At 39.4% G+C, this 27,228-nt stretch overlaps 1 protein-coding gene across 2 annotated transcripts in view; it reads right to left on the bottom strand.

The window, feature by feature from the left end:
* Positions 1-27,228, bottom strand: part of RABGAP1L (RAB GTPase activating protein 1 like) — a 680,962-nt gene that overhangs the window by 239,989 nt on the left and 413,745 nt on the right. For both annotated transcript variants that reach the window (XM_036756235.1, XM_036756234.1), the window contains exons 16-17: positions 20,027-20,152; positions 17,056-17,199 (exon numbers count right to left, since the gene is read on the bottom strand). In XM_036756235.1, coding sequence (XP_036612130.1) covers positions 17,056-17,199; positions 20,027-20,152 — 270 coding nt within the window. The remainder of the gene's footprint in view (positions 1-17,055; positions 17,200-20,026; positions 20,153-27,228) is intronic.

Raw genomic sequence — 27,228 nt, 5'->3', positions numbered from 1 at the left:
CTTAAATTTATCATAAATACGTATATGTATATATGTGTGTGTGTGTTTGTATGTATATATTTTGTATGTACATAATTGTTGCTCTCCCATTAAACTGTAAGTTCCTTGAGGACAGGAACTATTTTTTGCTTTTCTTTGTATCTTCAGTGCTTAACACAGTGCTTTATATATTAAATGTTTAATAAATGCTTGCTGACTGACTAAAATCTAGGTAAACAATGGTTAATGTATACCCCTAAGCCAGCTTAGTAACCAAGTCAAAGAAAGAAACAAGATTAGTCTAGAATGACCTGTTCTTGATGAAGCCATCTAGGTACTTTGTGATCGCCACTTCCTTTTCTCAAAACTCATGATCTTTTTAAATGGATCCTAGATCTAGAAATAGAATCTTTTCAATGAATTCTATGGACCTAGTGTTGTCAGGAATGGAAGTAAAAGCCAAAGACCCTTCATTTCCAAATTTCACTCTCTTCCTTCTTTTGAATATTGGGAAAATATTTGCCTTTCTCTAGACCTATAGCACCTTTCCTATTTTCCAGATAATTCATACATCACAGACACTGATTCAACAATCACATTCGTCAGCACTTTCAGGACCCCCAGGGATGCAGCTCACTTGGAACAGATGTCTTGAATTCAAGCAAAACAAGGATGTTCCCTTGTCTTCACCCTATGTATCTTTTTTTTTTTAAATTATGTATTTATTTATGTTTCCTTATTATTTTTAACATTCGTTTTTTAAAACTTTGAGTTCTAAATTCTCTCCCCCCAACCAGACCCACTGATTGAGAAGGCAAGCAGTATGTCAATTATACATGTGAAATCATGCAAAACATTTTCATATTAGCATGTTGTAAAAAAAGCAAGAAAAAGAAATAAAGAAATTATGCTTTAGTTTTTACTTGGAGTTCATCATTTCTCTCTCTGGAAGTGGACAGAATTGTTCACCATGAGTCAAAACTGTCTTGGATCATTGTATTGATCAGGGTAGCTAAGCCATTCACAGTTGATCATCATACAATGGTTGCTTACTGTATACAATGTTCTCCTGATTCTGTTCACTTCACTTGGAATCAATTTATATAAGTCTTTCCATACCCAATATATCTTGAGTATCGATTCCTTAGCAGTTCTGTCCTTTTCTCTCCAAAAGTTATTTTCTTTGCCACAAAAAATAAAAAATAAAAAAGAATTGCCCAGGTCTATGTTCTCTTTGTTGTCAGTAATTATTACCCCTTCCACCCCAAGCAGAAGTCCCAGCACTTCTTCGATGATTCTTTTTCTCTCAAATAGCATTTTAAGACCTTTCTTTATTTTTTTAGCAGTTCTTAGCTTTCTACAGCAGCTATAGCTCATTCGGACCTTTAGCAGTCCTCATAATGTTTTTTACAGAACTGTTCCACACTCACATTGATTCTGATAGTTAACAAGTATTTATTAAGCACCTACTATGTGCCAGGTACCATTCAAAGTACTAAGGATATAAAGAAAGGCAAAAATGGTCCATGCTCTCAAGAAGTTCACAGTCTAACGGGGAACACAACAAGCAAACAAGTATGCATAAATAAGATATAAATAGACAGGATAAATCAGAAGTAATCTCAGAGCAATAATGGGGTTTGGAAAATGATTCCTTTAGAAAGTGAAATTTCTGCTAGGATTTGAAAGAAGCAAGAGAAGTCAGGAAGCATAAGAGGAAGATGGAGAGAGGAAGAGCCAGGGAAAATACTTGGAATTGAGAAATGGGATGTCTTGTGGGAGAAACAAGACCACACAAGGTCACTAGATCACAGACTATGTGGAGGGGAATAAGGTGTAAAAGGGCCAGGTAATAAAGGGCTTTTAAAAACAAACAGATTTTCTATTCAATCTGGGGCATCAGAGGGAGTCACTTCCCCATTAGAATGTAAACTCCTCATGATCAACTGTTCTCTTCCAAGCTCTGCTTAATGTCTAGCACCCTTATGGGCCCTTGACTAGAGTGTAACCTGATAAGGAGATTACCTGCACCAAAGGCCAGCTTGTTTTCTGTTATTTCTCTTTCCTACAGTAAAACATGCATTTTTGTTCCTGCACCAGGAGATTTCCCTGTCAATCATGTCCAAGGTAGTTCAAAGGAGAGCATAAAACTGGTAAAATGTTAGAGGGAAGGACGAGTTTTGGACTAGTTCAAAATTCATGGAATTACATTGATACATAAGAACAAAAAATTTAGGCCTTATGCGATGATAAGAAATCACTTAGAAGATGGCAGCTGGAAAGCAGGGATTTGCATGAGCTCCCCCACCAGGTCCCTCCAAAAACCTATAAAAAATGGCTCTGAACAAATTCCAGAGCTGTAAAACCCACAGAATAGCAGAGGGAAGCAGGGCTCCAGCCCAGGACAGCCTGGATGGTAACTGGGTAAGATCTATCCCATGGAGCTGGGAGTGGAGGGGAGCAGAGTCCAGCGTGGGCTGCGCCTGGATCTACCAGACTGGGAGCAGGGTGCAACAGGCCCTAGCACCCTGAATCAGTGAACTGTGGCAGTTACCAGACTTCTCAACCCACAAACACCAAAGACAACATGGAAGGTTAGTGGGAAAGGCTGCTAGTACAGAGTGAAAGGAGTTCACAGTTGGGCCACCGCCCCGGGGGCAGCAGAGGTGGTGCAGCTCTGAGGACAGAACTACAGCTGCAGCTGCTTCCAGCCTCAGGCCCACCCGGTGGGAGGAATAAAGTGGCGGATCAGAGTGGGAGTGCAGAGCCTACTTAAGATCTGAGTCAGGTCCGGGTTGGCAGTTCTTGGGGGAGGAGAAGTGCTGGTTTGGCAGACACCAGCTGTGTAGAAATAGCTCTGAAAACAAAAGCACAACCCTTCAAGCTAGGGACAAAGTACTCTTTACTCTACAAGCAGTCATACCCCAACAAAAAACTCAAGGGTCAAGTAAGTTGGCAGAGAACATGGCCAGGCAGTGAAAACAGACTCAGATTCAGATGCAGACTTTGGAATCTTTCTTTGGTGACAAAGAAGACCACAACATCCAGCCAGAAGAAGTCAACAAAGTCAAAGAGCCTACATCAAAAGCCTCCAAGAAAAACACGAACTGGCCTTAAGCCAAGGAAGAGCTCAAAAAGGATTTGGAAAAGCAAGTTAGAGAAGTAGAGGAAAATTGGGAAGAGAAATGAGAGTGATGCGAGAAAACCATGAAAAACAAGTCAATGACTTGCTAAAGGAGACCCAAAAAAATACTGAAAAATACACTGAAGAAAACAACACCTTAAAAAATAGACTAACTCAAATGGCAAAAGAGCTCCAAAAAGCCAATGAGGAGAAGAATGCCTTAAAAGGCAGAATTAGCCAGATGGAAAAGGAAGTCCAAAAGACCACTCAAGAAAATACTACCTTAAAAATTAGACTGGAGCAAGTGGAAGCTAGTCACTTTATGAGAAATCAAGATATAATAAAACAGAACCAAAGGAATGAAAAAATAGAAGACAATGGGAAATATCTCATGGGAAAAAAGACTGACCTGGAAAAGAGATCCAGGAAAGATAATTTAAAAATTATTGGACTACATGAAAGTCATGATCAAAAAAAGAGCCTAGATATCATCTTTCAAGAAATTATCAAGGAGAACTGCCCTGATATTCTAGAACCAGAGGGTAAAATAGAAATTGAAAGAATCCAACGATCACCTCCTGAAAAAGATCCCAAAAAGAAAACTCCTAGGAACATTGTTGCCAAATTCCAGAACTCCTTGATCAAGGCGAAAATACTGCAAGCAGCCAGAAAGAAACAATATGAGTATTGTGGAAACACAATCAGAATAACCCAAGATCTAGCAGCTTCCACATTACGGGATTGAAGAGCTTGGAATATGATATTCCGGAGGTCAGTGGAGCTAGGATTAAAACCAAGAATCATCTACCCAGCAAAACTGAGTATCGTGCTCCAAGGCAAAATATGGATTTTCAATAAAATAGAGGACTTTCAAGCTTTCTCAGTGAAAAGACCAGAGCTGAATAGAAAATTTGACTTTCAAACACAAGAATCAAGAGAAGAATGAAAAGGTAATCAAGAAAGAGAATTTATAAGGGACTTACTAAAGTGGAACTGTTTTGTTTACATTCCTACATGGAAAGATGATGTGTATAATTTATGAGACCTCAGTATTAGGGTAGCTGAAGGGAATATACATATATATGTATATGTGTATATATATGTATATAGACAGAGGGCACAGGGTGAGTTGAATATGAAGGGATGATATCTAAAAAAAATAAAATCAAATTAAGGGATGAGAGAGAAATATATTGAGAGAGGGAGAAAGGGAGAGATAGAATGGGGTAAATTATCTCACATAAAAGTGGCAAGAAAAAGCAGTTCTGTTGGGAGGGAAGACGGGGCAGGTGAGGGGGAATGAGTGAATCTTGCTCTCATCAGATTTGACCTGAGGAGGGAATAACATACACACAGGAAAGAGGGAAGAAGGGGATAAAAAAGGAGGAATGACAGAAGGGAGGGCAGATAAGGGGAGGAGTCAATCAAAAGGAAACACTTTTGAAAAGGAACAGGGTCAAGGGAGAAAATTGGATAAAGGGGGATAGGATAGGAAGGAGTAAAATATAGTTAGTCTTTCACAACATGAGTATTGTGGAAGGGTTTTGCATAATGATTCACATGTGGCCTATGTTGAATTGCTTGCCTTCTTAGGGAGGCTGTGGAGAGAATTTTGAACTCAAAGTTTTAAAAGAAGATGTTCAAAAAATTTTTTTTTCATGCAACTAGGAAGTAAGATATACAAGCAATGGGGCATAAAAATCTATCTTTCCCTATAAGAAAGTCAGGGAAAAGAGGATGGGGGGAAGTGGGGTGACAGAAGGGAGGGTTGACCGGGGAACAGGGCAAGCAGAATCTATGCCATCTTAGAGTGGAAGGAGGGTAGAAATGAGGAGAAAATTTGTAATTCAAACTCTTATGAAAATTAATGCTGAAAAGTAAAAATATTAAATAAACAAATTACATAATAAAAAAATAAAAGAACCTTGAAAGAAAAAAAAAAGAAATCACTTAGATACCCTCAGCAAACTCAAGTCATCAGGGCTAGATGAAGTATATTGCAGGGGCTCAGAAAGAACTAGTAACTATAATCACTGACTCTGTTAGTGATCACTGCAAGAGTCTGAACAGTGGGAGATCCCACTTCTGGGATTCCTATTCTGAAAGAGGGAGAGAAGGAAGCATGTGCAAACCTACTAGGGCAAGCTTAACCTCCCTTCCTGGCAAAACACTAGAATCTATTCTTAAAAGAATGTTTATAAGCTTTTGGAAAAGAAGAAAGTGAACACCAAGAGCCAGCTAAGTTTCATCAAGAACTGTTCAAGCTAGACTCACCTTAATTCCTCTTTTGATAGGGTTAGTAGACTGGTAGTTCAGATAAAATCACAGTCATGGTATATTATGGCTAGGGTGAAAGTAGGGGAGGGAATAAGCATTTTATAGCACTTACTATGATCCAGACACAGTGCTAAGCTCTTTACAAATATTTGTTTGATCTAGAACAGGTTCCCAAAATGGATGATAACCATGGTGCTGGAACAGTCCAGAGGGGACAGTAGTAGACTCGGGTGCAACTGCGGGGCACTGAATAAAAGTAAGTGGGTTGTGGAAGCACAAATAAGAAGAAAATTTTGAAAAACCTTTAGTATATGTTCCATCTCTTGTGTAACAGAGTTAAAGTCATAGTGATTACATTATTTTCCAAACAAACACACAAAATGCAAGCTATAACTGTTCAGTGGTCAAGTCCACTGACAGGTCTTAAAAATCAAGTGTTGGCAGGTGAGTGTGTTGAGCATTGTTGGGAAGTCCAAGATGCATCAGCAGGATTATGCATGTAATGATTTGTTTACAATATGATACTATACGGCTACATGACATAATATTGTGTCATGAAAATTTCAATGGAGGAAAAAAACCCAAAAATTTATAATAAATTATTAAATTTAAGATGTGGCATTTAAAAAAAATTATATATTTTTTGAAATTATGCAAATTTCAGAAAAAACCATTAAAAGGTTAAAAAAAAGTAGATTTCCGGGGTGGGGGATGTGCTGAGTAATTTTTTTTTTTTGGAAAGGGGAGTAGTAGGGCAAATAAGTTTAGTAACCTTTGATCTAGGTGAACAGGATACAATGAAGAAGTCCCCAGGACTTATTAAACTTGATGACTGTTACCCAATTTTGGTGATATGTTCATGGGCATAAATGACACCACCAGAAGAAATCTAGAAAACACTGCTAAGGACTATGAAGTCTTGAACAAGGAACTAAAGACCCTAGGAACACAGGTGGTCTTTTCATCACTGCTACTATTGAAGCCATGGGCCCCAGAAGAGAAAAACAGATTTGGGAAGTGAATATCTAGTTAAGAAGGTAGGTCAGAGGATTAGACTTGCATTTCTAGACCACAATTCAAAATACAGGAATAACAATTTAGCAACATAGTGTACAGGGCCAGCTCTGAGAAAGTCCATTCTGGGATAAGATACAGGCCAGGTTTTCCCTGAGGCCTGTTCTTGCCCTTGGGCTGATAACTTGGTACATGGTCTCTCCATACCTCCCCTCTCGGCATACACGTGCTGTTTAGGATGAAGGCTCTCCAAGCCTCCTTGGTATACACATGCTCTCTCCAAAACCCCCACAGCATACACGTGCTAAACACCACCTGTGGGCTATTAACACAATATTGTTTACGGCAAAAGGGAACTAAGTACAAGGAAGTCATGCATTATAACAAATCCCTCACACGTGGACTTGTTGATTCTGCTTGCCTAAAAGGTATATAAGCCCTGTCCCTCAGTTTAATAAATGGAGCTGTCCTTTATTCTCCTGTCTGGCCCGTGTCTTCTTTTCACCCTCTGTTGCATCCTTTTCACTCTCTGGTGGCCACGGCCACTGGTGGCAAGTGGCAGCAACATAGTGTTTTCAGCAAACCACTAGAGGTAAGAATGTGGAAGAGAAAAGATAGATTTGGCAAGTGACTATCTAGTTAAGAAAATAGTTCAGAGGATTAAATCTTAATTTCCATATCACAGCATATTGCAGGGAGAGGGGATAACTAAATGACTGGATAAAACTCTGTGGCAGAAGTTTGTATAACCAGAGCTCCCCTTCATTATGACAGCATACATTTGTGCCAGATCCACAATATGACCAACCTCCTACTTCTTTCTGTCTAGGGCATCTGCGGCATACTCCAGTGACAAAATACAAAATCACTGCTGTCTCTCCTTCAGTTGACCTTTACCCAAATGTTCTCCCCACTAGGCTTACTTCATCAGGCTCCTGGAGTCTCTCATATGAGTATTCTTTCTTCACAAAAAATCCTAACTGTTCCCCTACCCCCTTTTTAGTTATCCTATTTTTTTTTAACTGAGCTATACCCATCCAGAGACAAATTCCCATTACAGATTTTATCTCACCAAGTCTCAGTGATATTTGGGAGGGTCCAACTTGCCTCCCTGCATTAGGATCTTCAGTTCTTCTTGCTTGTTGCCTAAATTTTGATCACCTATGTATAAACATTTCAGGTTATTGATTCTATCCACACAACATCTCTATTGTCTCTCCTACCCCTTCCACTCACACTGTCACAAACCATTATGAACCACTGTTCATCCTTTATGACCTCACACCTAAGGCTCTAACATCCTTCTAAAGTCTCCCTGTCTTCAAGATCCTCTCTTTCCAATGTATCAAATATGCCCATCTCTCAACCTTGTTTTGCTCCTAAATAGGCCTGACTGTGCTACTCTTCCACCCAATCCTCCTTCTTGGTGACTCTCTGCTGCTTAAGACAACAGCATTGCAGACTCCTCAGCCTGGCACTGAGGGTGCTTCTACACTGGTTCTACCCTGCCCTTCCAGCTTTCTTTCACATTTCACCTTTTCCCATACTTTATGCTCTAGGCAACCTGGACTGTGCACTGTATCCTGAATTCAACATGCATCTCCTGCCTGAGTGCGTTTGCACAGACTTTCACGCTCGTGCCTGGAATGTCCTCCCTTGGCATCTTGACATTTCAGAATCCTTTTCTTTCATCAAAGCCCAACCCAGATGCATCCTACTTTCTTTCTAGTAACGTCTTCCCTCATTCCCTCATGGGAACTGCTCTCTCCCTCATCAAATTTTCTTAGACCACCTGATCATCCCCATATAATTACCTTTATGTCCACCGCTCTACCACTAGCTACATGCCCCCTCCAACCCAACCTCAGTAGAATATAAACTTTTTGAATGTAGGTACCTGTCACTTTTTATATTTCTACAAGGTCTAGCACACTGCTTTGTAGACAATAAGCACATAAAGGTTGAATGGAATTGGAAAAGACAAATATCAATAATGAAAGTATTATCATTGGTTTCAACTCCATCATTATCATCCTCCCCCTAGGATAAGTTCGTCATCAAGAAATTCATCATCAAGGAGATTATCTCAGCTTTGGTACTCACACCTCAGAAGTACCCTCAGCGACCTCTGTCCTCTTTTGGCTTCCTGTTTTGTGTTGACTTCCTCCCATTAGATTTGTAAACTCCTGTAGAGCAGGGATTGCCTTTTTCCCCCTCTTATTTTGTATTCCCAGCTTAACATAATACCAGTCTCATATGCACTATATTGTATTGAACTGCATTATCACTGAATGGTCAATGTGAAGGTCTTTTTTTTTAGTGAAAAAGGGGTGAAAAGATATAGTTTGTTACTACTTTTTCCATGAATAGAATGCCTAAATTTGTAAAACGTCTTCTCACTCTGTTTTTAAAACTAACATTAGCCTGATTTTTAAAAGCAAAAGATCTCCCTGCCTCAAAAAAAAACACTAAGAAGAAAATAAGGTTCATGCCGTTAGTCTAAAATGAATGGACTTATCAAATATTAAAAATGGGAGGGAGGGACCAGGGATGGTATACTAATTATGACTCAGGGAACTGCTATGTAACAAGGAATGCTTAGCTTAGAAAATAGAAGAAAATAAAAGTTTACTGTTCTAAGATTGTGGTCCATCACTTCAAACTATGACAACATTGAAAAAGAAATTAGTACACATTATGAAAGAGTTGCAATTGTACTATTTTTCTTCAAAGATCACAACATTCAGCAGGGCCATGTTGAGAATAATGATTTCTGAAAACATTAACATGAGAGATGGTCTCTAATGCTGACTACTGTTGTCGACAAGCCTGGAAATTCTGAGTGAAAGAGGGTTAATGCAGTATTTGAAAAGCTTAATCTACATTTTTTCCCAATGCACATATTCATATATTTTTGTTTTATGTATTTATTAATCAAGTTGAAGGAATGATAAATATGAAATAAAACATTCTTTGCTCCTACTTAATGGAAAAGAAATGAGTGCTATCTGGATGTTACTTTAGTGCTTAGTAGTCTGCACATTTCTAATTCTTATAAGGGTCATACAGCAATACGACCAAGTGATATTTTAAGTGGATTTGCATAATAAACAATCTGCCAGCTAAAAATGTTCTAAATTTCTTCTCTAAGAGCTCCTGTGGATGGAGCATATTGCTTCTGCATCTTCTATTTTTAATCTTTCTCTCAAAGACTAAGGATTTAAAATGTCTAAAAGCAGAAAAGACGGCTAGTTCCTGGCAAAATTATACAGTATATAAACTTTGATTCAGCATTCCTCTTTAAATGGGTAGCTGCCTAATCTATTTAATTGAAGTGACTTATAAGATGATAGACATAGCAAATAGAATTCTAAAGCAAAGAAATCAGACTGAAATGGTTTTGTAAAAGCTCTGATAAGGAAAGTTTGGTTCGGTTACTTCACCTCAATCTTTTCTCTTGCTAAACGGCTCCATTCCTTAGCTAGCTTAAAAGGATATTACAAAGAAATCAAAATGCACCCAACATTTGACTTATAGGCATTCAAGTATAGGTATTTGAGAGTGAGAAAAAAGTGGGGAGAGAAGAAGGAAGAGAAAAAGGAAAAAAAGAGAAGGGGGAGAAAAGCACTAAGAAGTGAAGAAGGGGAAGAAAAAATGAAGGGAAATGAAAAAAGGAGAAATAACGAGAGAGAAAGGGAGAGGAGAAAGGGGGAGAGGGAGAAGGATAAGGGGGAAAAGTGAAAGGGAGGGAGAAATGAGGAGAGAATTTAAACAATCCTGGAATACCATTTGATTCAATGAGCATATGCTTCTGAGGCAGAGAAAGGAGACTCAAACACACTGTTTTTTTCTGTCAGTCTCAGTTCTCAATATTCTTTGTAGTTCAAGTATATTGGCGTTCAAAGTGGGGTTCTAAAATTTCATCATAATACCTACAGATCACAGTCAAAAAGGATGGATATAACACACTGGATCACTAAATCAGGACACAAACAGATCCTGAAAGGCTCAAGTATTGGATAGATCCTAATAAAAAGAAACTGAATAAGAATAAATACAAAGTCTTGCATTTGGGTCCAAAAAAGAATAATTTCTCAAGTATATGGTGAGGATGGTATGATTTGACTACAGTTGTTCTGAAAGAGATCTGGGGATTAAGTAGATTGCAAGCTCAGTACTGTGATGCAGCAGGCAAAAAAGCAAATGTAGTCCAGAGCTACATTAAAAAGGGGCTTAAGCTTCATGAAAAGAGAGGTGATCATCCAATTGTTCTCTGTTTTCATCAGACTTCATTTGGAAACTGTGCTCAATTCTAGTTTAAGGACACTGGTAAATTGAGGAAGGGAAGACTCAGTGGGGGGGAAGATGGGGGCTGATAGCTATTTTCAAGTACTTGAAGGACTGTCAAGTACAGGAGGGATTAAACTTGTATTTGGCCCCAGGAGGAAAACCAGGAGCAATGGAAGGTAGAACAGACAGACAGACAGACAGACACACACACACACACACACACACACACACACACAGAGAGTAAATTTGGGTCTGTTAGTAAATGCTTCCTAAAAATTAGAATTGTCCTTCCTGGAGATGTTCAAATACAGGCTGGATGACCACTTGTTTGGTATGTCATACAGGGGATTTTTTGTGTGGGTTGAACTCAACGGACAATGACCTTTCCAACTCTCGGATTTTTGGATTCTGTGATTGTGTTTCTATAGCAACCATTTCAAATTCATTTCTTAAAAGAGAAATTTCCTTTTGAAAAAAAGATTCTAGTCCATTTTTATCTACTAATTTACTAATTTAAAGATACTACATTGCCCTTCTAGGTAACTTAAGCAATTTTCAGGGCTATTTTAGCTACGTGGGATTTTCAACTTACACACTGATTTTAGAACCTAATCTCTACGTAAGACAGGATTTTCTTAAAGCAAAGCAGTCATGCCTATCAAGTGCTTTCACCTCCTCCAAGTGGTAAAACTAAGACTACAAATTGGACCCAACTTTAATCTGGCGAGTCAAGAAACTGGTAGTCCCTATCTCTAGGATGTGAGACTAACTGTGGCCATTTTTCTTCTCCATCACATTGCTTAGAGTCATATTCAGGGATTGCTTGTCAGCAGTAATGAGTAAAGACAGCTGACTTTACTACACAGTTTCAATCTTACAGAAGTAAAGAGATACCAAAAACAATGTCAAATAGTCTCATGAAAAGGATTAACAGTGGCAAATTTAGGAAGTGAGATTGGTACTTCTTCACAAGCTACTTTATAAACCACAATATGGGGTTCAACAGGCCCAGTGCCTTTGCTTAAGACTTCCGGACTTACCTAGACTAAAGAAGATCAAAAGGTGATTGGATAGCTAAGAAATGTGGTATCAAACAATGGAGGATAGCTGGGAAGTGCTCAAAGGGTCAGCTGTTGCTGGGACCACTGCGATAATGACTTCAATCTGGGAGGAAAGAAGCAAGCTCTCCAGGACTGAAGAGGAGGATGACATTATCTGCAAAGCCTGCGATCATGCCAAACTGCAAGGATTCAAAGACTCGTGAGAGCCTTGCCTTCAAACTCAAGGTGTTAAGTGAAAATTTATTGAATGAGATGAAAAGCTCTGAATCTCTTTACCAGTTGTACAGACATATGACAAAGGTACCCCAACCATCCCAATCCTGCTCAAAACAAAACAAAAAGCCTTCACAGCTAACTGTTGTAATCCCTCTCACCTTGCTCCCACTCATGGCAAAATGAGAAAAAACACATGCAACTTGGAGGCACAGTGGATAGAGTGCTGCACCTTAGCCCAGCATTTTGGCCTCAGACACTTACTAGCTGTGTAACCCTAAGTAAGACACTTATCTGTTTGCCTCAGTTTCCTTATCTGTAAAAAGAGCTGGAGAAGGAAATGGCAAACACTCCCAGTATCTTTGCCAAAAAAACCCCAAATGGGGTCACAAAGAGTCAGACAAAACTAAAAAATGACCATACAACAACAACAACAACAACCTCAAAGAGGATCAAATGACATATTTGTAAAGTGCTTAACACAATGCCTGGTACACAGTAGGTAATATATAAAGGCTTGTTTTCTCTCTCTTTCTTTATCATGACACCATGTTTCTCATAAGAAGAACCACTCTTCCAAAAAGCCAGCTACAGCCATGGGACTGCATATCCCATAGAAAGAACAGATGCCACAAACAACCCTCGAGGAAAGGAAGCCTGATGATTCTGCAAATGACAGTGGCTCTATATGCAAATGGATGGTGGAGGCAGCTCATTTCTGCAAATCACAGAGCTGAAAAGGATCTCAAAAGTCATGCAGTCCAAAAACAATGGAAGCTGTTGTGGTAAAGCTCATACAGAACTCCCTAAAGTTTGGGTACTGTATGTACACTGGTGGGCAGCTAGGTGGCCCAGTGGATAAAGTGCCAGGCCTGGAGGCAGGAAGACTCATGCAGGTACATTGTCTCATTAAAGCCCCACAGCAGCCCTGCCAGGTGTACACTAAAAGTATCATTAGCCCTTTTTTTATAGATGGAGAAAATGAAACTTAACAAGGTTAAGTGATTTACCTACAGTAACACAGTTAACTAGGCTCAGAGGTCAGATTTGATCTCAGCCCTTCCTGATTCCAAGTCTTAATATTCTATCCACTATTACCATGTAGCTTTCACATGACCCTTGACATTCCTTGATTCTGTGATCTTATGGTGTTTTTTTTAATGCCAGTAATTGAAATCATTTAAAATTAGGAGAGAGTTACTTATAATTACAAAGTTTAAAATATCTTGGAAGGAATGTCAGTTCTTAATGAGTGTTAGTTAGAAATTATTTTCACAATTCAATTTCCCAATGATTGGAACTATTTAGAGAACTCTATATAGTTTGCAGAAGAACACTAAAATAAGTGGGTTTTATTAAAGGTGCCATGTAGTTGTCAGGCCTCATTTTAGATCTATTTTGTTTATTTTAGTGTTCTTCTGCAAACTATAGCAGCTTCATCTAGGTACTCTCCGAGGTCCACTAGAGCTGGACATTAGATATTCCATGATTTTAAGCAGATCTTCAAATTTTTACCTTCTAATCTGAATGGATGGGGAGGCTCTAATGTATGAAATCCTTCCAAGATTCCAAACAGGAAATTACAGTAGTCACATTAGTCACTGTGGGATGCTCTGTTAATTAAATAATGGATAACTATACAAAGTTCTGAGAGATCACTGGCATCACAAAAAGAGAGTGTCAATAGAAGGTGGCCCAATTTAAGCTTTAAAAATGCACAAAGACTTTTGGAACACTTTATATGTAGTACTTACTTGTAAAAGGACAGGTGATAAAGTTGTACAGTCATGTGGGCTAAAGTGGAAAGTAAGATAGACTAGGGCTACACAAATGAGGTTGTCCTTTATCAATAGCTGTCTAAGAAGAATTCATCTCTAGATTCTTATTGTTATCAAGAGGTTAATTTTGGTTCTTTCTAATACCACAAAAAATGAGAAACCACAATGCCATTTGTAGAGCAAATATGCATGTTTAAAATATCCTCCTCAGAGAGGAGGCATAGATCAAGGCTCAGCATAAACAAAGGCTTTCTTCAATGCAAGGCCACATATTGCACCATATGCAAGCCAAGTTCAAACAAAATGAAGGTGGTGTCACTGTAAGAGTCAGGAAATTCTCAATTAATCACTCAAGTTCAAATTCAACTTCAAACTAAGAATAGCTAATGGTGTGGGTCATGGTACCATAATTTCTCTTTCCTTTGCTATTTATAAATGACATTTCAGGTAAGGTTATTGGATTCATAGTCTCAATTTATGGGCCTTCCAGAGTCTCCCCTAATAACTCTCCTGGTAATCTTGAGTAACTATTTAGAGATGTTTGAGAATGCACATTTTTTAAGCAAAATACCCTAGGTAGATTCATGAGGATCAAACATCATTCTGCAAATATGGGCTAACTGTTAAATGCTGAATACATAGAAGAGATACTGTTTAAAACCACTCATATTTCAGGGGGAAGAGGTGAAAAGGACTCAGAACCAAAATAAGGTGAAGGTACCTGGGCTATCTCAAACATATGTTGATTATTTTATATTTTCACTCAACTTTGAAGCTGTCGTGCTTAATACTTTTCACCAAAAAGAAAAATGTTTTAAATAAAAGTTAGTGTCAAGCAATAATAATAATAGCTAGGACTTCCACAGCACTTTAAGGCTTACAAAGCCTTTTACAAATACACTCTCATTTTATAGTTGTAACAACTCTGGGAGATAGGTGCTATTATCATCTCCATATCACAGATGAAGAGACTACAGAAGACTTGCCCAGTGTCATACTGCTAATAAGTGGCTGAGGTCAAATTGGAATTCATGTCTTCCTGGCTCCAACTCCAGCACTCTATCCTTTATGCTACTTAGCTGCCTCTAGAAAGGCACATGAAGCGTTGATGTAGAGGGGCAGGGATTTGTGCTCTATACAACAAATTTTGGCTACTGAGCTAGAATTCATAATGAGACATCCCAGCTACCTTCTGGCAGGCTCAAGGAAAGAGATGAGTTTAGAATGGACAGTATGAGGATAGAATTGTGAGGAATCAGGCTAGCCTGTTGTTTACAAACACAAAGAGAAACATCATAAACAGGACACAATCATGAAGCACAGGTTCCAGAAATCTGAGACCTAAGTCACAAAATGACACATTAGCCAAAGTGTGGAAAGCCAGAGCTCTCAGTCCAAACTCAGTCTGGAAAACTAGTATGGTTATCACAAGGGACGAGGCAGGGCAAAATGACTGCTGCACATTGATTTGACGAGGCTTAGGCTGATTCCATCTCCTTTTGAAGTAGCCACAGGAACCTGCTATCCAGGGCTCAGAGAGCCCTTGACCTAAGGAGCTAGGTGAGACAGATGACAGCACTGGAGTTCCACTGTGCTAGATGGAGTACTGGCTGTATGGCATGGCCAGGAATGGGAGAAACCTTTTAACAGCCATCTTCCCTACAGTGCTTCCAATATGCCAGCTACAGCATGAATGCTGAAGAGGCAGCCTCAACAATTTATTCTGCTATCTGGTTAAATTATGAGATAAGAAAAGCAGATCTCTCCTTCTGTGATATATGATCTCATAAGACAGGGGACTGAAAACAAATTAAATGTAGCCAGAAGCTGGGAACCTCACTAAGAGGGACCTAAGCAAGGCACGAATGACTACAGCCCATTTGTACTGATAAGAAAATTTCTTGTTTATTATGTTAGACAGTCAAAGCACTTATAGTGTTTATCCTTGAGACCAAGTGCTACTTTCAAGAAAACTTTCAAAAGTGTGGGAATTATAGTTTTCTGTCTTCTTTACACCAGTAAAGCCTGATGACATCTAAGTAGCAACCTAAAGTTGCTGAGAAAGGAAGAAACAAAGTCTAGCAATGAGAAAATCCCATAGCTATGTTTCCTTGGAGAATAACTTCTGAAAAATGTCTGTAAAGAAAGAGCCATCCCATTGTAGTGGTGCTATCCATTTCGAGGCTTTTAACACCCAAAAAGTTTAAAACAAAAGCAGGAAATATGCTCTAATTTAAAGGGCCAAGGATGTCTTTAAACTTCAAGAAACTGTAGAAAGATGAATCTATTCAGGCAAAGTGATTCCAGTGTTGGGTAGTCAGTTAACTTGTCAAGGCCAAAAGAAGTGCTAGAGGTTCCTGGTGTCTCCTGAGTATTGGAGAAGGCACTGGAGGCAGGGGAGGGCATTAAACAGAGAACAGAAAACTTCCTTAATCTCAGCTGGCTAAAGAAAGACAAAGGGGCAGGGATTTGTGCTCTATACAACAAATTTTGGCTACTGAGCTAGAATTCATAATGAGACATCCCAGCTACCTTCTGGCAGGCTCAAGGAAAGAGATGAGTTTAGAATGGACAGTGTGAGGACAGAATTGTGAGGAATCAGGCTAGCCTGTTGTTTACAAACACAAAGGGAAACATCATAAACAGGACACAATCATGAAGCACAGGTTCCAGAAATCTGAGACCTAAGTCACAAAATGACACATATTTGGAGGGAGGAAGACAGGGCAACTGGGGTTAAGTGACTTGTCCAAGGTCACACAGCTAGTAAGTGTGTCAAGTGTCTGAGGCCAAATTTGAACTCAGGTTCTCATGATTCCAGGGCTGGTGCTCTACTCACTGCACCACCTAGCTGCCCCAGTTATTGATATATTTTACCTAATAGTCTGTTTCACTTTGTAAAAGTATGCTAGAATAAATGAGGTTGTATTAACTAATTTGATGCTCACAACTACTTTGTACTATTATTATCCCAATTTTACAGAGGAGGAAACTGAGGCAGAAAGTTTACTTACTGTCAGAAAGATTTTGATCTATTTTGGTAGAGTAAATACCCATGCCAGCAAAAACACATATCCTTCATGCAGTGAATTATGAATGTCTATGTACAGAGACACAAGCATTACCCTTCTCATACATGCCTATACACACATCTTGCCTTCACCTCCTTACACCTAATTCATCAATAAAAGCACAAAAGTAGAATCTTCTATTTTTGCCCCCTTTAGACAAGTCCAAAGCTTTAGAACAGAAAACTGTAAAATTTTCAAAATGGAATTTTTCTAGTTTGGCTTAGGTTTCCAAGATAGAGTCACTGTACCTCACAAAGCAGTAAGTCAATGATGTGGAAGACCATGCATAGAGGGAACTTGGCAGTGAAGAGGGTGAGAAACCACTGTGATGCATACATATGAGCCTCCAGGTTCAGGTCACAGAAGTGGCTGTGCAGGTCTGGTAACTGCTCCTAGAATTTAAAGAGGAAAAATAAGGAAGGAGAAATTTAAGTCAGCAAATATTCATTTCGAATCTACTCTGTACAAGGGGTTGTGCTAGGTAACGGGAATGCCAAGATGAATAACAATATAATCCTTGCTCTTAAGAACTCACAGCCTCTGATAGGGATATTGCATTTACACAAATAAGAAGAAAACAATGTAGATTATGTAAAGGGAAAGGACTAAAGCTCCAAAAGTTTTTATTATTGCCGACTTAGTATTTTATGGCAATACAGCCATTATCCCTCAGCCCTAGTCCAACTCAAATGCCTCATAATGGTGCAGAGGTGACCCTGTATTCTCCAAGGCTGTGCCAGCAAATCATAAGCTCAAGAAGCTTCTATCCATCTAGAAAGATTTCCAGGACAGTATAGGTTCAGGAAGAGACTGTATCTGTTGCCCCAGGGCAGCCAGGTCAATATAAGGGAGATTTATCACTAAATTGGTTGCACAGTAATGCATTTTTTTGGCCACACATCTGCTAAGTTATAGAAGGGTAGTGAATGGTCAGCATTAGTGGAGGGAGCATATGTAGTGATGTAATCACAGATCCTCAAAATATTAAAATAAGTGTGAATGTAACAAGAGGCATCAGGGGAGTCCTCCAGATCTACTCTAGTGAGAGCACACCCCACGGAACATTCAGGGAATTGAGCTGAATTTCCCTGGGCCACTTCCAGGAACACATGGTCAGGGTTAAATGACTATGGGATGTGGAAGTCAACCCTTGAAGCTCCTTCAGGCATGGGCACGTGTGCCCCTGAAAGGGTCCAGGAGTGTTTAATACAACTCCACAAATGCTCCACGGGGTATGCACCAGCCAGAATGGATTATGGAGGCTCCACTAATTATGATCATTATAGAAGTATTTCTACTGTCACTTTAATCACCTTCTAAGATTTACCATCAGGAAACATTAGGAAAGTGACAAAAGGACAAGTGGTGGAGCATATAAACAGGCAAGCAAGCAAATAAAATAAATAAAAGTATGTTATGAACACATCAGATCTACGTCACTTGTTCTTCAGAAAATCTCTACCCTTTGGCAAAACAAGACTTTTGCTAGATGAAGAGCACAGAGATAAAAAGATAAAGAACACTTCTATAACTCCAATTCATGTTTTGATAGCCCCACCAATGGTTGAATGCCTAAATATATAAGAAAAAATTGTATTCTTTCCTTTAAGACCAACTAGAATCAAGAGGATTTGTAGAGAAGGGAAGCAGTCTGTCATGGCAGAAAAAGCCTTGGTTAGAGTCAGGCCATCTAATGTCTAGTACTGTCTTTTGAATGAACTAATTTTTTTTAATTTAAGCAAGACACTGTGTTTCCATTTCCTTATCTATAAAATGAAAGGGTTGAATTGAATGATCCTATTTGCCCAGCTCTAACTTTTTATGCCTCAATCCATCCAGTTTCCAGATTATGCAATCATTCCAATGGCTTCTTTGGAACCTACATAGCTTCAACAATACATAAACAATTTTATTTTGCTTTTACAATAATAGTACACCATAATATACTAAACCCAAACAACTGCTAAAATTGTTCAAGTGTGTGGTGTGGGACTAAAATGGCCCTGTATGGAACTTCATTTTTTTCTCCCAGGAAAATAAGTAAATACTCATGTATTCAGAGGAAGTTAAAATTTATCCCCAAAAGCATGGAAGGCAAAATATAGGCCATTAACACAGCCATTTTCACTACTGAAAAGCCAAGGTCAAAATAAAGACGTAATGATTACTTTCTAGTTTCCATGATTAAATCATTGAGAAAACATCAATTATTACACAGGGTGACTGCTTTAAAACTATCACAAATGCATATACATCCTCCAAGTATTTCAAATGGTGCTCATTTCAAATGGTCACACTGTGGATAAATCATATTCTAAAAATGTTAATGGAAGAGAATAAGTTGCTTCACAGCACTTCAGGTTTTTTTGCTCTTCATTCACCATATATAATAAGGTAGGATAAGCGAGGTCAGAAGATTAAGCAATTACATCCAATATAATGTCCTAACTACATTTCATGAAGAAAAATACAAAAATCAACCCAAATCATATGGAGCCAACAGCCATCTACTGTTCAACAACATCAATGCTTAATGTATCAGGATAATGCTTTATGTCATCAGGTTACAAACCTTTGAAAAGCATGAACTTTTTTTCTATACATGAAAATTTAAAATAGCTGAATGACCCTAAAATTACAACGGATATAACGAAATCTCAAAACATCTAGCTTCTTGAATGCTTGGAAAGATCCTAATTTATTATAGTCTTTTCCCCCCTCAATTTCTTAATGACCTTGTTCTTGAGTCTCACTTGACATTCCTTTGTAACAGTGAATAGGACCATGAGACTTGTGTGGGAAAAACTGAAAACATTTCCTGCTTCTAGACCTATATTTGGCCTGTGTGCGTGTTAATTTAGGAAGAGCTCATAACATTCTGAATGCTTTCTCTATAACTCTCCTAATTCTTTCACATCAACAGTGTGGCAATCTGATAGCCAACAACTCTATAAAATGCCTCCCAAATAACTGTACTTTATTAAAATAAAAATCTTTAATGTGTTAGACATAGTAAGTTTCAAAATGTAAGCACCAATTTAATGAAATTTAATTTCTGATGGATGTTAAGACTTATATAAAGATTAGGCAAGGTCCATGCTCATTTCTGTCATCTGTACAATACCCAGTAGTACTTTCTCACTCACCCTGGAATATCCCTATAATGGCCTATCAGATTTCCTCTCACCAATAGACAAAAAGTAATGATTCTGATCTTACCTGCATGAGCCGTTCCAGTTGATAGAATTTACAGTGAAGATCCTCGAAGTTATTTTTGTAGAGATCCCTCAAGCCATAGTCATACATAATCTTCACCAAAACACAGAATGCCTGTTCTTCAGGCATCTGGAGAGGGAAAAATACAATGAGAATGACTGAGGAGCATGAAGGGGAATTCCTTCCTGGTCTTATTTTGCTGTATAAATGGCTCCAGGACCTCAGGAAAAATCGACGCCATAGCTTCCCACAAAACAGTAATGTAGAGAGAACTTTTTCTGTAAGGTCCCCAGATCCACCTTTTAAAATTCTTTTACCTCCTCAGCAGTGCTTTTTTCCTAACAAAGTATTCAGGCACCTCTTTCTTCCCCATAAGATTCTAGTATCTGCAGAGGATCTCATAGGCTTTTTTTACAGTTGGATAGAATGGAAACTCCTTGAGGGCAGGAGACTTTCATTTTTGTATCTGCTTCTTCAGCACTTAACCTAGGGCCTGTCACAAAGGACTGCAATAGACAGGTCATCTCAGGAGCGAAGGCAGTATTTACTGGGACAATCAGGAAAGATGCCCTCTCACAGGAGGAGGGAATTTGAGCTGAGTCTTACATGAAGCCAGAAAAACTAACATGCCACCTTCTACAGAAGCCTTTCCTGATCCCCCCAGCAGCTAGTGCCTCCTCCCTTTTCCACAAAAATTCTTATATTTTTAAAATATAATTTTTGAATACATATATATACATATATGTACATACATGTACACACACACACACACACACGCACGCACACCCTCCTCCAAGGGAATGAAAACACCTTGAGGACAGGGACCACTTAATTTCTGTCCTTTTATTTCTAATACTTAGGATTTTGGTTCAGTCTTTTCAATACTGTCCTTCTCTTTGTGACTCAATTTTTGGGTTTTCTTGGCAAAGATACTTCAGCGGTTTGCTATTTCCTTCTCCAGCTCACTTTAGAGATGAGGAACTGAGGCAAACAGGGTTGAGTGACTTTCCCAGGATCACACGGCTAGTAAGTGTCTGAGGCTGGATGTGAACTCATGAGTCTTCCTGATTTCAAGCCCAGTGCTCTATCCACTGTACCACCCAGCTGTCCCATACTTAGCATAGTACTTGACATATAATAAGAACTTCAAAAAACTTGTTGGTTGATTAGACAAAGAGTTATGAATGTAATGAAATATGAGTCACACAGGCAGCCCAATGGGGAAGTCCTTTGAGGATACCAAGAACCCTGAAATCATATCAAATAAGCAGCTGCCTAACCTACTAATCATCCAGATGTCATGAGCCATCCATCAGAAGTATATACATATACAAAACCACCTATTTTGAAATATGCTTAGTCTAGCTGGCCCTGTCACTTGTTTTAGACCAAATGTGGCTAGTGTATGAAATACCAAAGAACCATTAGGAAAAAAATGAATCATCCTTTGTTTACACATGGCTCAAACTAGCTGTCTTCAGATGAGGAAGGCTACAATTAAATGGTTAACAGGAAGCTGAAACTCAAAGTAAGTGCAGAAGCAAAAAATACTGTTATTGTTGGTCAGCAGTGTCAAATTCTTTGCAACCCCGTGGAACATACTGTCCTTGGGCACTTAATGGTTATTGAAATAAAGTAAGTGCTTTGGAAGAAAGTTGTGAAATTGTGATGACTACGTGTACTACCAAGTCATGCTTTCTAATCTCAACTGGCCCTCACTGCTACAAGGCAATTCTTTTATTCCTCCCTGTTTTATCAATTAGGCTTTCACCAAAGGGGTTCCCAACGTTCTCTTCTCTTCTAAATCTCTTTGCCACCAAGCCTGTATCCCTTTTTGCCTTTCTCTTCCTACTTAGGAGGCTTCTGCGAGTTTCTCTTATTTCCCTTACTCCATATTTCAAAGCCATTTTACACCGTCACTCATCTTTTCGCCTTTGCTCAAGTCTCGAAGAAGTCCCCTAAGTCTGCCTTTTGGTTAAGATTAATATCTCTCCTTATGTCCTCTTTCTATCTCATCTAGGCTCCTTCAGAAGACTGAGCCCGGAATCATTCACCCCCAACTTCGATGTCTCCTGGCTCATGCCAAGATATCTCCTACCCTTCAAATAAAACTTCTCTGGACCCTCCCAGCCTCACATTATTGTCCTATACCTCCCAAGAATAAGACATTGAACTTGCTGACTCATCATCAGTGTTACTGAAACTATCAATCTCTTATCAGTTTAAGCTAATAGTCTTTCCTCAGTCCTCACCTTACTTTTCTTCTTTGTAGTTTTTGATAGGTAGAGCTGAGCAAAGCTTCCCTCTGAATAGTCTCTCCTTCTTCTGAATACTGAGACATTACGCCCTTCTATCTCCTGCCTGTCTGCTGTTTGTATAACTATGAGTACAGCCAGCTGTCATATTACCTTTTACTTACACACAAGTGTACATGTTGTATGTGAATTACGGAATAGCAGGGACTATCTCATTTTTTGTCAGTATCTCCAGAAATTAGAACAGTGTCTTGAACATGGAGAAGGCTTAATAAATGTTGAATTTAATTTAATTGAGTTCCCTAGTTCAGGCCTCATCACCTCTTGCCTATGCCACTGTAATTGCTTCCTAATTGGTCTCATCGCTTTCTAATCCATTCTCTTTATATGGATATAATTAATTAACTCTAAGGCTGTTTTTCCTTGCCTCCACCTCTCATAATTCAGAGTTCTATTAAAGGCCCAAGCAACTCAAGCACCACCATCTACGCAAAGCTATTCTCCACCCACAAAACTGATGGTGCTTCCCAGCCCCGATTATTTTGCATCTGCTTTTATATTTACGTATTTGTGAAGATGGTTCTTTCTTCCAATGGAATGTCGGCTCCTCAAGGGCAGGGAGTATCATTTTTGCTCTTGTATCCTCAGTGCCTATCATTATACCTGGCACATAACAGGCACTTAGGTCACAAATCTTAGAGCTAGAAAGGACCTTAAAGGTGATACAGTAACAATCAGTATGATCACAATAGCAGCTAGCACTTCTATGGCATTTTAAGGTTTGCAATGTGCTCTACAAATACTCTCATGTTACCCTCACAACAACCTGTCAGAGGTAGGTGCCATCATTATCCCCACAGTTATCTGTGTAGAGATGCCTTACCAGCTCTACTGGATTATAACCTTACACATTTATATATAGACAGGTCCATGACAGCAAGGACTCATCTGCAAGACTGGAAATTCCTAATACTAAATATAGCAACTTCAATACTGCTTTAAAGTTACAAAGTTAGATGCTATTCCCTCCATTTTACAGAAACGGAAACTGAGGCTGAAAGACATGGTGACATACACAAGGTCACACAACTAGCAAGCGTCTGAGTCAGGATCTGAACTCAGGTTTTCCCAATTCCAGATCAAGCACTCTACTGACCACACTACATAGCTGCCAAATCAATCTGCAGGTGAGGAACTGAGGCAAAAAGTAGTTAAGTGGTCTCACTCATGTGGATATTTCCTCTGCCAATGTAGACTCCAAGTCAACATGCCTATCTATGCTATGTGACTCACTACCGAGGGTCCACTCAATATGCTGGGTGCCTTCCTTGAGTACACCAATAGAAGACAAGGGCTTCAGGGCTGTTCACTGATCATCCTTTGCTCTTGCCATGGATCTAGGCCTTTTTTTTCTCCTTTCTTTTTTTCTTTAAAGTATCCTTTACTTCCAGGTAAAGTAAATAAGGAAAGAGGATTAACAACTGTGGGGACATACAAGAATTCATAGAGGAAGTGAATGAATGAATAAGCATTTGCTAAACACTTACTATGCACCAGGCAATGTTCGGAGCACTGGGTTACATATATTTTGAAAAAAGATGGTCTGTGCCCTTAAGGAGCTTACATTCTCATGGGGAAGACAAGGCTTACAGGGGAGAATTGACTAGGAAAGAGAGTTTGTTCTGGTGAGGTGGAGTGCTGGGCTGGGGCAGGCAAGGGAGGGTGCTATGCGCATGGCAGTAGATAAATGGCCAGATGGCTTGCCTGGATGGCTGGATGAGATGCTTAGCCGAAGCATGGTCTAGTGCAGGGGTGGGGAAATTCACAGTTGTTTGGATTTGGTCAAAGGGCACACCTGAGGACCTAGAGGGCCACGTATGTCCTTGAGGTCGCAGTTTCCCCACCCATGTTGTATAAGGCCAGCAGTTGGTATTCTGGGTTAAGTAGCCAAATGTGCACATACTCAGGCATCAATCAACTGCACTGCTCCCCTCCACATTCTCTTGATTTAGCTTCATGAGCCTACATTGTGTCCCCCAAATGTAACATCTCTTACCTCTATGCCTTTGTACTGGTGTTCCCCTATTTCTGGAGTTGTAGCTTTTGGCACTCCTCTTTTTTTTTTCTTTCCCTATTTCTGGGATGATCTCCCCTCCTTCCAAAAATTCTTATTCCCTCCCTCTCCTTTCTCCCCTGCCCTCCTCTCCTCCATTGTGTCTCTCTCTCTCCTTTCTTTCCTCTCTCCTTTTCTCTCCCTCTTCATTCATTCTATTTCTCCTTCCCTTCCTCTCTCCCCCTCCCTTCCTTTTCCTCTGTTCCTCCCCCCCACCTTCCTCTCCTCCATTCTCTTTCTCTTCTTCCCTCCCTTTCCCTCTCCTTCCCCCCTCCATCTCTCTTTCTCCTGCCCTTCCTCTGTGTGTATCTGTCCCTCTCTTTCTCTCTCTCTCCCTCCCTCCATTCTCTCCCACCTCTCTCCTGCCTTCCTCTCCTCCACTGTATGTCTCCCTACTTCTCTCCCCTTCTTTCCTTCCTCTTTCCCCTTCCCTCCCCCCTCGATTCTCTTTCTCCTCTCCTCCACATTCTTCCTCCTACCCTCCTCTTCTCTCTCCCTTTTTCCCTCCTCCCAATTATTTACATGTTGTCTCTCCCAGAGGCAAGCAGGTAGTAGAATGGATAAAGCACTGGGACTGGAGTTAGAAAGACCTAAGTTCAAATGCAGCCAAAGACACTTACTAGCATTGTATAATAAATAGTACCTGCCTCACGGGGTAGTTGTGGGGATTAAATAAGATATTTTTAAAGAGTTTAGTACAGTGCCTGGCATGCTTATTTCCTTCCTTCCCATTACAATTTAAGCTCCCTAAAGTCAGGGATATTTTGTGTCTTGTATCCCCACGTAGCAGTGTTTGGCACATAGCAAGGACTTAATAAATGCTTGTTCACTGACTGATCTAAAAAACAAAGGCTATTTCTGAATAGCAGAGTAACAAATAATGTTCAGTTTTGTAGCCTTTCCGTTCTATTAGAACAGACAGCCAAGAATATCTCTTTATTTTATCCAGGCTTGCATACAGTCTAACCCTTTTCTGATGGACCAGCTTATGTAATTCAGTTCTTGGATGAATAAACTGAGCTCATCCCCTACCTCCCATCCTGGAAGCTGGTGTTAAGTCCTGCATTTTTAGTTCACTTATGTGCCACACAAAAATACTAAGTTAATCTCAAGAAATTCCTTAGCAGCTATGGTATAATTAACAATGACTATCTCTACTAGGGTCATTTATACTAATCTAATCCAGAATCTCAGAAACCATCTCATCATAAAACTGTTCAAAGATACCACTAAATAGGAGAGAAAAAAAATCTGAAAACAAACCTCTGGAGAGAAAGGAAAAGCCATAACCATGATAAGCAAGAAAGAGAATCCAGCTGCTCTGAAAAAAAAATAGAAATCTAAACACTATTTCTTGTCCAAAGATTAAAAAGGAATCTGCTGTCCACATTCAATTTAGTTTATCTTTTTCTCTGTATAGCTAGCTAGCCCTGCCAGGCTTGGGGCAAGCTCAGTCTACAACCAAGGCATGTGCCTGATAGCTTGAAGTGGGCCTGCTTCCTCCCCCCCTCTCCTTCCAATGGACGCAATGAGGTAATACAGGGTTAAGATAACTGACTCGGAGTCAGGAAAACCTGAATTCAAATATTGTCCTGACCCAGGGCAAGTGACTCAACCTCCTTGGGACTCAGTTTCTCATCTATAAAATAGTGGTGATAATAGCACCTACCTTCTCGGACTATTGTGAGGATCAAAAGTAATATTTGTAAAGCAATTGGAAAATCTTAAAGCACTAAATAAATGCTAGCTATTATTATTTCTCAGGGCAGACACATCAACTCTAACTGCTTCTTTCCACCATAACAATTCAGGGATTTGTACTGTGTGTCAATGAAAAGTCTCTTAATTGGTTGCTGAAATGGATTTCATAGATATATTAAAGGAGTGATCTCAGGCCTCTCCTACCTGAAGCATTAAAGTATAAGGATGAGAAAGAGACAGACAGACATGGAAACATAAAGAAATAGAGACCATGGAAAGAAAGAGCCTACTTGCTGTTCATTGTGTAAAATGGTTAACTATCAGTCTTTGCAAAGAAATTGTTTGCAAATGTCAAAATGATGCCGAAGTATTAGTCTCTCAACTAGTAGTGAGATATAGGTAGTGAGATATTTCCAGGATTCCGCTTTAATAATTCTATTATCTAGTATTGCTTAGCATTCTCTTTTCTGTGTGGAAATAAAACTACATGTTGCAAAGGTAGAAATCAAAATTCAGAAATCCAAATTCAGAAATGAACCACTGGGGAGGCTAGTTCCCCTATAGAAAGAGATAGCAAATCCAGGGCAAACCTTGAAGGCATGTAAAGATCTGGAGGTGGTGAAGGTCCCCAGCCCCTGTGGCCACAGTCAAGTGGTACCTGATAACCACTCTTCTAGATCTAATAGTGGTTATTGCCTCTGAATCCCTAGCATTTACCAGCACAGTGCCTTAAACATTTATTTATTCATCCATTCATTCATTCAGTGAACATTTAAGTACCTACTATGTGCCAAATAATTCCTGTCCTCAAGAAATTTATGTTCTCTTGGGGGAAAAAGGAGAAGTAAATATAAAATCATTTTTACTCGGTATTACTTCATTGCGTCCATTGGCAGTGGAAGGAGAGGGGGTAGGAAGCAGGCCCACTTCAAGCTATCAGGCATACACCTTGGTTGCAGGTAATTAATGTTAATTGGTGAATTGCTTAATTAATTAACAATAACTGAAACCAAAGGTTTGAATCCCCTAGAACTGATTAGACTACCATAAAACTAGCCTTATACCTGAGCAACCTTGTATATCCTGTGCATTTTCACAGGCTACCTACTGTACCCAGAATTTTCTTCTCATCTCCT

The sequence above is a fragment of the Trichosurus vulpecula genome, chromosome 4, assembly GCF_011100635.1.
Source record: "Trichosurus vulpecula isolate mTriVul1 chromosome 4, mTriVul1.pri, whole genome shotgun sequence".
NCBI classification, from domain to species: domain Eukaryota; kingdom Metazoa; phylum Chordata; class Mammalia; order Diprotodontia; family Phalangeridae; genus Trichosurus; species Trichosurus vulpecula.
This window is presented reverse-complemented; position numbering and strand designations above follow the sequence as displayed.